Here is a 12,148-nt window from a genome sequence, read left to right on the forward strand (position 1 = left end):
CTGAAGAGGATTAGCACTCAACACTGAAATAGTGTCAAAGGCTATGCTGCCAAAGACAAGTCAGGATGTGTTTTCTGTGTCTGAAACTGAAATGAGGAGGCTCTACATGCCTGTTCTCCAAAACTGAGAACAATCCAGGTGGAGGAGCGTGGAGGAACTCTGGAAATACAAGGCTAAACTGGAGTGCTTATGCACACATGTGAGAAAAGCAAGCACAGTGTGTGAAGAAGATGTGTTTTCCCAGCTCACTGGTCTAGGGGGATATCAATGGAGGGACATTATCGTGCAATACAGATTGATCTGAAGGAGCAGGATTTCCCAAAGGGGATCCTTGCTTTATACTGCAGCTCTTAAATTAGCAGTAATTGTGATGCCTTGCCTTTGGCAGCAAAGGACTGAGTGCATAAGGGTCAAAGAAGTGTGAGGATGCAGAAACTCTCTTTTGGAAAAAATCAGTCCTAATATCTTTTTTTAAGAAAAAAGTCCTCACCATCTTAGAACTACAACACCAGATTTGTTACTTGTTGCTTGTTGATGCCTGTATTGTATTAACAGCTGCTTGGCCTGTTTTTAGTGGACAAGAATAAGATGACTACTTTTATTCATTTTTTGAAACTTTGAGTTTTTCTCTCCCACAAGTCTGATGTTGATGTTTCTGATATTCATGACATGTTGATTACCATGAGCCTTCGGAAAGGTTGTACTAAAATGGGAATGGACTAGTGGAGAGGCAGCTCTTCTCAGAGATACCGCCTTACACATCAAAAGAGCACAGATGAGAACATACAAGAGACTGTAAAAGCCCTCAGTTGGGAGGAGTTAGATAAATGCTCACCAATAACCTGCCTACGTTAAACCTTTTCCAGAATGCGTGAGTCTGAGAGATAAAGAGAGCTATAAAGGGTGAGCAGCTAGCAGGGCACCAGACAGTACTGTCCACAGCTCGCTGAACGGTCCTGGCCCAGGTTCGAAGAGCTGCTTTTGCAAGAAATCAGTATGGAACCAGAGGAGTACAGGCGGAGAGGTGAGTGAGAGTGATCTTCCTCTGCTCTTGCAAAAAGGCAGTGTTGGCTCACAGGGAAGYGCTGTTGTAGGGCTGGGAATGGTACTGAGAAATGAGGGCGAGCGGTGCACTCAAACTGCACGCATGCAGCTTTGAGACTTGGATCTGCTGGGAATGAGAAGATAATTCTTATTTCTCAGGGTAGATTTTAAACTAATGGATTTAAAGTCTGTGGATGACTTGKTTTTTGGCCTTACATGTAAAATACTATGGGAAAGATTCCAAACTCTGTGATTCTGAATAAACTTGTGTTAAGGGTGTATTATGCACAGTGGCTGTTTCCTGGCTGACAACATAAAAATTCACYGGCACTGGTGCAGTTCTGGAGATAGAGAGTAAATCTGGGTTCTACTTCTGAAGGAGATTGGCTAACAAGTGGAGAAAACGYGTGGAGCTGTTTTCAGAGGATGCAAAAGAGGTAGTGGCATACGGACAGGAATYTGTTTCCATGAAATGCACAATTTCTGATCAATTTATGAAAATCTATCCAGTCAGTAGTCCAATAGATTGTACTTCTAAAGATACATTTTAAATTTTCAGCAATGATGCTGAAATAACTCTGTCAATCTCTCCAGTCCCTGTGAAGCCTGCTCTAAGAGTTGTGTTGCTGCTTTTCTAGATGGAGGAGGTAAGGTGTGGGAAGACTGAGTGGCTTTCTCAAGATCACCTAGTCACCAAGGCAGAGATTAATTCAGGACTCTGATTGCTGGCCAGTGTCCTTCCTGTAGGAAAACGTTCACTCACCGAATAACTGGAAACCTTCAGGAGGTCCTATGGCTCCCTGCCATATGTGGTGTCAAGTGTGTGTTTCCAGATAAATACCAGCAACAGTTCATGAGATGATTCATGATACAGTCAGCTGAGGCTAGTGCTATGGAATATAGGGGTATTTCTTTATACAGGCAAGGAAACAAACTTATTGTCAGGAAATAMTGTCGGGTAGTATTTTCCACTGATGAATCATACAACTTTTAGCTAACATTCAGAAGACAAGTCAGAATCAATTGTTGAACAGAAATTCTTGCCTTATTCACTGCAAATTTTGCTTATACTTTAAAGTTGTTATTGGATAGGGTAGGATGAATTCTAAATGTAGACTTTCCTGCAGCTGGAAACTGTCAACATTTGCTTTCAGTGGATTTCCAGTATGTTCAAGATGTGTTCTGAAGTAAAAAAGTGATGAGAGGCAGGAGAGATGAGAGGCAGGAGAGATGAGGCTGAAGAACACAAGGATCCTCTGCTTCTGAGTACCCTGAAACCCTTGGGTGCAGTAGGACTTGCCTGCACTGGGGCTCTGGCCTATTGGTGTTCTGGTTCCCATGGCTGTCCTGGGAGCAGCATCCTTCTGAGCCCTGTTCAGTAACAGAGCTAATGACAAATTTCATGAAGTGCTAGTACTTCATTACTTATTTTTTCTGTGATCTAAACTCAAAGTAGAGTTGCCTCTTCCAGGGAAAGAGATGGTGGATTACATTTGCCAATACCTGAGTGATGTGAGAGAGAGACGGGTGACTCCRGATGTGCAGCCAGGTTACATGAGAGCTCAGTTGCCAGATTCTGCCCCAATGGACCCAGACAGCTGGGACAACATCTTTGGAGACATCGAGAAGATTATTATGCCTGGGGTAAGAATTAAAGTATAATCATTTGGGGGAAAAGTTACTGCTGCTTGGGTAACACCCAAATCCTGAGCATGCACAGACTCTGCAGAAGATTTATTGAAATAAACAAGCTACTTTGAAATATAGAATAATTCATGCAGAGATTTTGTCCAGAGAAGGATCTTGGAGATTACTGTGGTGTTCCTAACAACAATTTTAGGAGGTAGAATGAATATATTTTTGAAATATTTTAGACTTTAGAATGCTTCACATTTGCTTAGAGGGAAACTGATTTTCTGCTATTGTCAAATTTAGCCTCACAAGGCCCCGTCCTGACAAGTAGCATCATCTTAATTTCAGAGATGGGGAGACTGAGACACAGAAGGTGAACTATCTCTTGCCAAAAGTCACATACACTTAAGTCTTGTCTCCTGTTCTGTAAAAATAAGGTTTCTTCCTCTTGTAAATCTATACTGCAGGTTCTGCTAAGGGAGATAATGGTGCCTCATTAAACATTTTATGTAAGAAGGTGTTACAAAAACTATTTTAAAATTTCCTTTATAGATATTTACACAAACTTGGTCTGGTCTAGGAGAGGTATTGAAGTATTCATTTTTATTATGCTTTCATTACTGTCCAGCATTCAAGCCCCTTTTCAGGAGTACAGAGGGGGCGTGTATAATTCTAAGTTGCTGTGTGTAACTGAAGGCAAGGTGTTGCTTCACGGTGACAAAATGACTGGGAGCAACTTTGTTGCAAGGATTCCCAGGTACAAGGATAAACCTTTTTGACTCGTTATAACAAGAATAAAGCCCTCATAATGGAATGTTGTCAAAAGATCATTCTTTCCTGTTGAAAAATCTTTGTCTGTGTGTTTAATTCAGATAAATGCTTTTGCTACAGTTTGGAATTTATCTAATAACGGCAGTGTTATCATGTGTTAGTATTGTACTCCTGTTGATATTATCTCTGTAGCTTTCAGCTGGCAGATCTGTACTTGCACGTATTCTGTTGCTGCAGTCCTTCCCCATCACTAACCAGATACTAACTGCTACATCTGCTACAGAATTTTGTGACATTTTCAGACTTCTTCTTAACTTTGTTCTAGGTAGTCCACTGGCAGAGTCCGCATATGCACGCCTACTTTCCAGCTCTTACTTCTTGGCCTTCACTCCTGGGAGATATGTTGGCTGATGCAATTAACTGCTTGGGATTCACATGGGTAAATGATTTTGGTTTTTGATACTTTGGATATTTTTCTTCAATGTGTAGTATGTGGGAGCAGGTCACTGTCATTCTTTCTGGATTTGTTGATCTGTGTAACTCTACTTTAAATCATTCAAAATTTTTTGTACAACTTAAAAATTTCTTCTCTCATAAAAATAAATAAATATTTGAAGACTTTTTTTAAAATGCATCATAGCAAGAGCAGTAGTTACCAAGTAGTAAGAGGTAGAATGAAAAAATCTATCACCACAAAGGTCTGTTTCCTAATTCTTGTATCCCAACATAAGCATTGCTCCTGAGCTCCAGTGTCAGTCCCAAAACTGTTACACAAGCAGAGGTAGGCAATAAAATAGCCACCACCTATGACTGCTCTGCTGAGAGAGCAAGTTTCTTACTTTTCCCCTTGTAAATGAAGGGGCCTGTCCCAGAAAGTCTGTGTATCCAGTGTCCTCCTGTAGCTACACAGTGCTACTCGGTTATGTATGACTCTACAGCCCTCAGTGGCATTCTGAAGCCAATCTTCTCCACTGGTGAAGTTGCCCAGATCTTTAGCCTTATGTCTCCCTGTAGAAAGCAGCAAAAGTTCATTAACCTATTGAAAAAATAATAATAATAAAAATTGGAGGTTACAGTCTCCATATACTTGTCTCAAATTACCTCATTGTATAAACAGAAATGCCTATTTCTATGTCCTCTAGTTTTGACTAGACTTCTGTTAAGTTTGCAATGTAAACTGATTCTTTCATAAGTGGAAAACCAGACACTGCAGAGCAATTTCCACCGTACTTTCATGGCTCTTCAAAAAACCCAACTTAGCCTTCCTCATTTTTAAGAGGGATCAGTGTCCATTCTCTTCAGGGAGCAAAAGCATATGCCACATGTGGTGAAATACAAATCCAGATTTTTGTCTCGGAAGACTCCTGATCTCTCTGTTTAATGGACCATCTAAAATAATTGATAGTTTAGAAGCTCAATGCTGAGGTGATGCTGGTAAGTTGGAGAAAGCTTTTTCAGGAGGTTGATGACAGTCTGTTTGTATTTGAAGTTCCAAGAAAGCTGCTGATAATGAGAGAACCAGCAAGATACCCAAAGCACACCCTCACCTGCAGCCTCAGCAGAGGTTTGTGTTACAGACCTGGTCAGACACCATCATTCCCATTATAGTGGTACTGTATTCTGCGAGGTATCTGCCATAGTCTTACAGGGCTAGCTGTCTAAATATCCAGAACTGCAAAGTTTGTAATCTGCACACACAGAGAGAGATTAGGTGAGATTTTTGCCAAGGCAATTAAAAATATTAATTACAATGTGATATGTGGCAGTAAGCTGATTCTCTTTGCTTGAATTGCTAGGCCTCCAGTCCAGCCTGTACAGAACTGGAAATGAACGTGATGGATTGGCTAGCTAAAATGCTGGGCCTTCCAGATAAGTTCCTGCACCACCATCCCAACAGTGTGGGAGGAGGAGTATTACAGGTAATAATGTAATTATTACTTGTAATTATTACAGGTAATAATGTCTAATGTAATTAGAGAAGGCGAAAACTTCAGTTGTGACTATCCTCCTGCCAGCAGTCTTTGTCCACATAATAAATTCTTCCTCTTTTCATGTCTACTTTGTGTCTCTGAGAACCTCCGGATTAAAGCTTGAATCTTTACCTTCTTTCATCAAGCCTCAGCTAGTATCCCTTGAAATCAGTGCTAAGGCTTTGTGTATTTTAAGGAGCTTTGCTCAGGTGTGTAATTTTAATGGGAGATGCTACATTTTAGTCACAGAAGGAAAAAAAAGGAAGATGTGATTTCTCCCCACCACCTCTTGCACATTAAAAATATGCAGTGGTCTGAAGGCTTTGTTTTGTGTTGCTGGCTCAGAGAGCTGCTCATGAGCTAGTGTCTTTACACTGCATCTGAGAAAAGCAGCTGTAGATATGAAAGGGGGGGGGTGAGTTAGCTGAGCAGTTCAATGATTTGAGTAAGTCCCTGACTAAATAACAATAAAGTAGCAATTGGTTGCAGTAAAAGTACAATGTCTTTACAGAGCACTGTGAGTGAATCAACCTTGGTTGCACTGCTAGCAGCAAGAAAAAACAAAATTTTGGAAATGAAGGTTTCTGAGCCAGATACTGACGAGTCTTCACTCAATTCTCGTCTGATTGCTTACGCATCTGATCAAGTAGGTTCTTATGGTTACAAAGAAACACATTTGCTTCTGCAGTCTCATCTAGACCATACAGATTACAATGTGAATTTGCATTTCTGTATCAATAGAAAAACACAAACATAAATGCTTCACAAGCATGAATGAATCCCTTAAAGTTGCTTTCTGCTGATGGGGAGTAAGAATCAGTGTAAGGTGAGCTGTTTTGCAAGGTTTCAACAGCCCAGAGGAGAGACTTAAAGAGGAAATTACRTAATTAATTTCTGCACTTCTTTACTGTCTTCCACAAAGCTGTACTCCAGTAACTTCCATTACTACGTGCTGATGTCATGCAGCTTCTGCCCTTGTTTCTTCAGTCTGCTTCCATTCAGAGACAGGCACACTCAGTGATGCCCCTGGTTGGGTTCTCCACTGCAGGCTCTTGAGGCTGTTCTTGGAGAAAACCATGAACACCTGCACAGTGCTGAGACTCTGCCCGCAAGCCTGTTCCATGCTTTGGCTCCTGAACTGAATGAACACATTCCCTGTGAATACAGCAACAGCAGACACGCTCATGCCATGTCTCCCTTGATACAAATAAAGGGCCTTTGTTGTGAGGGGCTTTGGGCTGACTTCAGGTTTTTTCTCCTCTTAGAGCAATGAGGAGTGAATAAACCGAGGTTGATCCRTTTCTAGAGGGCCTTTACGATTTGAGTTTTGATGAATGGCCTTCCAAACACAGTGTAAGGATGTTTATTATTACATTTTAGAGAACAGAATTTGAATAAATGGAGTGTATGTATTCCTTAGAATTACAGTGTAATATTTCTTTAGTTATTCACAAAGAACAAGCTTTCAGGTTTATATTAATCCAAATTATAATTAGGACTTTGTCTCTGCTTTTCTTGTGATCATTTTTATAATTCCATAATTCATCACAGTTGTTCAGTCTTAGAACAGAACTTTCTCTTTCTTTCTTTCTTCTTCTTCTTTTTTTTTTTTTTTAAGGCACATTCTTCTGTAGAAAAGGCTGGCTTGATTTCTCTTGTGAAGATGAAATTTCTGCCAGTGGATGAGAACTTTTCCCTCAGAGGTGAAACTTTGATGAAAGCCATTGAAGAAGACAGAAACARAGGCCTAGTGCCTGTTTTTGTATGTTCAACTTTGTTATTGACATAGTATTGTATTCTAAATGTCAACATGTCTATTTCTTACTATGYTAAAATAGATTAATTGAAAGTTAAAATGTATATGACAATTTCTGTTCTATTGCATCTAAATATTTTAGTATCATTTCATTTTTGAGTGAATTGATAGCTTGTCTGGTTTTAAAGTACATCCTTTTATTTAAAAATGCCATCTTAACATCTTCTTCTAGGTTTGTGCAACTTTGGGTACAACTGGTGTCTGTGCTTTYGACAATCTCTCAGAACTGGGTCCAATTTGTAAGTATGTTTTTTGGCTTGTTTTTAAACTTTGATACTACGGAGAAGAYATTGTGGGGATTTTTCATGCCCAAACCAAGGAGAATAGACACACTACTCAGTTAAGTTTTTCAGATATATTTTGAAGATTTGTGGAGTTGGTGGTAGTCTTTCCACTGGTTTCTGTAAGATTTACATTAGGATGTTAAAATATATTCTCCTCAAGATGGATAAAAATTTGCCAATGGATAAATCTTTAATGTGGTTTCCCAGGGAATATCCATGGTGTACAGTACAGAGTGTAGCACCATTGTATAATGAATAAACAAATATTTTACCTAGCAAAGGAATTTTGAAAATGCTAGTTAGTAGAACATCCTTTGAAGCCACCAGTTCAACAGATAAATTTGAAGTGGCTGCAGATTCTACTCCAGCATAAATTCTGACAAGGAGTTGCTGAAGACCTGCAGCTTTGTCTCTGCTCTCTGCCCATGTACCTGGTCTTCAGAGAGGAARAAAAATAAGCATGTACTTTGATTTTATTATGTCGCCTACATACAACAGTATCAATTCCAACAGGTGATGCTGAGGGACTCTGGCTTCATATTGACGCTGCATATGCAGGAACTGCATTTGTATGTCCTGAATTTCGATTGTTCTTGGATGGAATTGAATATGCAGATTCATTTACTTTTAATCCTTCTAAATGGATGATGGTTCATTTTGACTGCACTGGATTTTGGTGAGTAAAGGCAAAATACAAACGCCAAAAGGATAATATGCAAAGTGCGAAGTCTTTCTCTGCACAGTCTTTTTGCTAACAGTTCATTCTGCAATTGATAGGGTTAAAGATAAATACAAGTTACATCAGACCTTCAGTGTTAACCCTGTCTACCTCAGGCATCCCAATTCAGGAGCTGCTGTCGATTTCATGGTAAGTCACCATTTGTGTTGATCCTTCAGATTAAGCCATTAGGAGAGCTATGAGGCATTTCAATTCAGATTCTTCTTGCAGAACATTTCAGTGTAGTAAAACAACATAATATTCAACTATCAGTTGTTTCAGCTGTGTTGTCATCCATGTYCTGAAAATATAATTGTTTCTTTAAATCAATAACACTTTTCCTTAGGCAGAGTCTGTGTATGTATCTGCATGTATGTCTGTGTGCAGAGAAAAAAAAAATCATTGAGTCCCTCTCGTGGCTAAATAGGACCATGCAAGTCATTCTGTAGATCCTTAAAAGCACTCTTTTTGTGTGCTCTGTCACTCTTTTGTGTGCAGTAGATGTTATTTTCTCTGGAAGGGTCTAACCTTATATCTGTTCCAACTGTTTACGGTCGTTTTGGGAAACCATTCAGAACAGCACTTAAATATGCATATTATAGGACTTGAAGTGAGCACTCAATCATAGATTGGCACATCTATATTTATAAGGCTCTTTAAGTGTAAACAGGAGTTATTTATAAGTTGGTAGTTAACTAAAAATTCTAAATTTAAATTTAAATAAAAATAAATGCTTTAAACAAAGGGGAATAGCCAAAATTTTATTTTTCCAAATACTTACAAAATACGTAGATGTAGTTCTTCTTTGATGGCTATTTCATAGGCTCAGTTAGTTTTCATTAATATGAAATTCTTTGTGTCAATAAAGATTTCTGACCTGAGTACAAGTCTGAAGAATCAGACTGTTGTAACATAAGAGGACATTCTTTTCTGTCATTTTTGCACTTGCTGATGCACTCTTGTTTTTTCCTCAGCACTGGCAAATTCCACTAAGTCGTCGATTTCGTTCTTTGAAGCTGTGGTTTGTGATTCGTTCATTTGGGGTGAAAAAGCTTCAAGCTCATGTCCGGCATGTATGTGAATTAACAATTCAAGCATAAATGTTGTGCATTTATCGGCAGCTGAGTTTGTTTAAACTTGGTGATAATACGATAATAGAAATCTTCTGACATACAAACCTTGCATGTAAACACTAAATGCAYGCTGATTTTAATGCTAAGTAATCTGAAAATATTTACTACATAGATAAAGCTTTTCCGGTACACTTCTGGGAAGCAGAACGCAATGGAAAGCAACTTGCTAAATCAGCGTCTTCTGCAAATTCTGCAGTACTTATCTGCAGAGGTTTTCTTTGAGGCAAAGTGGCAGCTGTTTGAGAGGCTGTCTGTAATACATGGCTAGTGGGTGAACCCATTGCTATGAAAATCTACAGGCTTAAATCCTTGGTGAGATGTAAATACAAGGGATCATACTGTGGATCAGTAGTTATTACAAGATGATTCTAACTTGGAGTTTCAAACCTTTCTCTAGAAAACTCGTATGTATAGACCAGTTACTCTTGTCTGCTCCCAAGGGTTTGTCTGTAAGGATCTGCAAAACTCACTGAAAATAGATTTTGGACTGGATTGTTAACTGATCCTACCATAGGCTTTGGTGGGACAGTCTTCAAAATTCTTAGTTTTGTCATTCTTTGTTATCATTCATGTTGGAATGATGTGTTTTAATTACTTAATTTAGTGTCTTATATTGTGTCTGTGACGAACTAACGCATAACTACTTTTTTTTTTTTTTTTTTTTTTTTTTTTTTTTTACTGAAACAGCCAAATACTTTGAATCTTTGGTTAAAAGTGATCCGCTCTTTGAAATTCCTGCCAAGAGACACCTTGGACTGGTTGTGTTTCGTTTAAAGGTAAGATTGGTCCATTTGCATCTTCTCTTGGAATGAATTGACTGCAGCTGATCTCTCTCCAGGCATTAATTACTGTGAATAAATTCTTCATGTAAGAATTTGTAATGATAGAATTCTTACAAAGATGTTTGGATGTCATAGCAATTGTAACTGTAGTATTTCTTCTTATCCATATTTAAAACAGGGTCCCAACTGGCTGACGGAAGAGCTCTTAAAAGAACTGAGCACTTCTGGCAGGCTTTTCCTTATTCCAGCAACCATTCATGACAAGTTCATCATTCGTTTTACTGTAACATCTCAGTTCACAACCAGGGAAGATATTCTGCAAGACTGGAGCATCATTCAACACACTGCAGCCCAAATCGTTAGCCGGCATTATGCGTTGCACCGCATCAATTCTGGTGATGGGGAAAGACTCCCTAATATGATAGTTAAGCCTAGTTCTAATACCATTAATAATGCTTCTCAGTTTTATCTAGATGAAGGAGAATACAAAACACCTTCCAGAAAAATAGTAGTTCAGCCTAAGAAGTTACCAGTGAGTCCCAGTATGTGTGTGATTAACCAAGAAGTGGAAGGTCCAGGGGATCCTCTAGATGACTGTTTTCCAGAAGATGTCCAAGATGTTACAAAACATAAGTTAACCTCCTTCTTATTCAGTTATTTATCTGTTCAAGGCAAGAAAAAGACAGCACGTTCCCTCAGTTGCAACAGCATGCCTATGACTGATAGTCTTGAGCAATGTAACCCCAAAGCTGGAGCCACTGACAAGAAAGAGTCTCATAAAAATGCCCAAATCCTTTCTAGGCTGCCTGAAGAGGTGATGATGCTCAAAAAAAGTGCCTTCAAAAAACTGATCAAATTTTACAGTGTTCCAAGTTTTCCGGAGTGTAGCATTCAGTGTGGCCTTCATCTGCCTTGCTGTCCTCTGCAAGCCATTGTTTAACAAGTGAAAGAGATTGGTCCTTAAGGCCTCCCCAGGTAGAAAAGAACCAAAGTTTGCTTATTCATATGCAATACYACCATTTTTTTTGTTCAGTATGTAAACAGTGGCAACAACCACTAAGAAAATTCCTGTGCTTCTACTGATGAAAAACCTTGTGTATTTATAGATTAAAATGTCAAATAAATATTGTAAGCTTGTAACATAAAACTCTGGTTTGTAGACTGTAGAAAAGAAAATGCCAATTTTTGTCGTATCTGCCTTACAATACACTAATAGACCATTTGCAGCTGGTAGAGTAGAATCATTTAAAAAAAATATGCTGGTCTCAATAGGGTGTAAACAATTTAGCCCACTAGTTGCACCACTGATTCTTTTAATACCATGACCTAAACTTTCTAAAGACTGCTGCAGGGACCCGTGGGTAACTATGTCACTTGTAAACTGTGCAAAAAGGAAGATGTAACCTTTCTAAGAGGCTTGCCATGCAAGGGCAGTTTTAAACTGACTATGAATTTAAAACCACAGCAGACCTGCCTTTCTGTCTGCATTAATCAGTTACAGTGCAAAGAAGGCTTTGTGCAGCTCTTGTACCAGGAAGATTTGCCATTTCTGGGCACCTGTGACTTTTATCAGCATTACCTAAGGCCTGTAAATCACAAATGCATGGGAGAAGAGAACAGGAATGATTTCACCCTTTCTCATTTCAGAAGAACTAGGTACATTAAACTAACAGGTAGCAGGCCAGACAAAAGGAGAGGCATCTCCATGCAGCAAACAAACTCATTGCTACAAGAAGGCAATGATTTACATATTTTTCAAAAATAATTCAAAATATTAATTGGAGAAAATGCCACTGACGGCAGTTTTAAATTCAGAAAGTCTACTGTTGAGTCAAGAAACAAAGATTGCTAGGGAACTATCCTGGGGAAGCATTGCTAGATGCTTGCTGTCTTCTTCAAAGTCATTGCCAGACAGCTGCAATAAGTATTTGTTAAGGCCAGGTGCTGGGCCAGGAGAGCTGTTCTTAAGTTATTTAAGTCTGGTCAATCAAACCAGTT

General features: G+C 39.0%; 1 protein-coding gene across 1 annotated transcript; it reads left to right on the forward strand.

Moving 5' to 3' along the window:
* The first annotated feature begins 897 nt into the window (after positions 1 to 897).
* On the forward strand, positions 898 to 11,297 carry HDC (histidine decarboxylase). Its single transcript, XM_085303458.1, has 12 exons — positions 898 to 1,024; positions 2,516 to 2,688; positions 3,773 to 3,886; positions 5,244 to 5,366; positions 5,929 to 6,063; positions 7,036 to 7,179; positions 7,406 to 7,472; positions 8,031 to 8,193; positions 8,295 to 8,385; positions 9,210 to 9,307; positions 10,042 to 10,144; positions 10,329 to 11,297. The coding sequence occupies exons 1-12, from the start codon at positions 997 to 999 to the stop codon at positions 11,088 to 11,090; spliced, it is 2,001 nt and encodes a 666-aa protein (XP_085159584.1). The 5' UTR covers positions 898 to 996; the 3' UTR covers positions 11,091 to 11,297.
* The last annotated feature ends 851 nt before the right edge of the window (positions 11,298 to 12,148 follow it).

Source organism: Rhea americana, unplaced genomic scaffold, assembly GCF_003343005.1.
Source record: "Rhea americana isolate MKP2758 unplaced genomic scaffold, rheAme1 scaffold_2, whole genome shotgun sequence".
Taxonomy (NCBI): Eukaryota; Metazoa; Chordata; class Aves; order Rheiformes; family Rheidae; genus Rhea; species Rhea americana.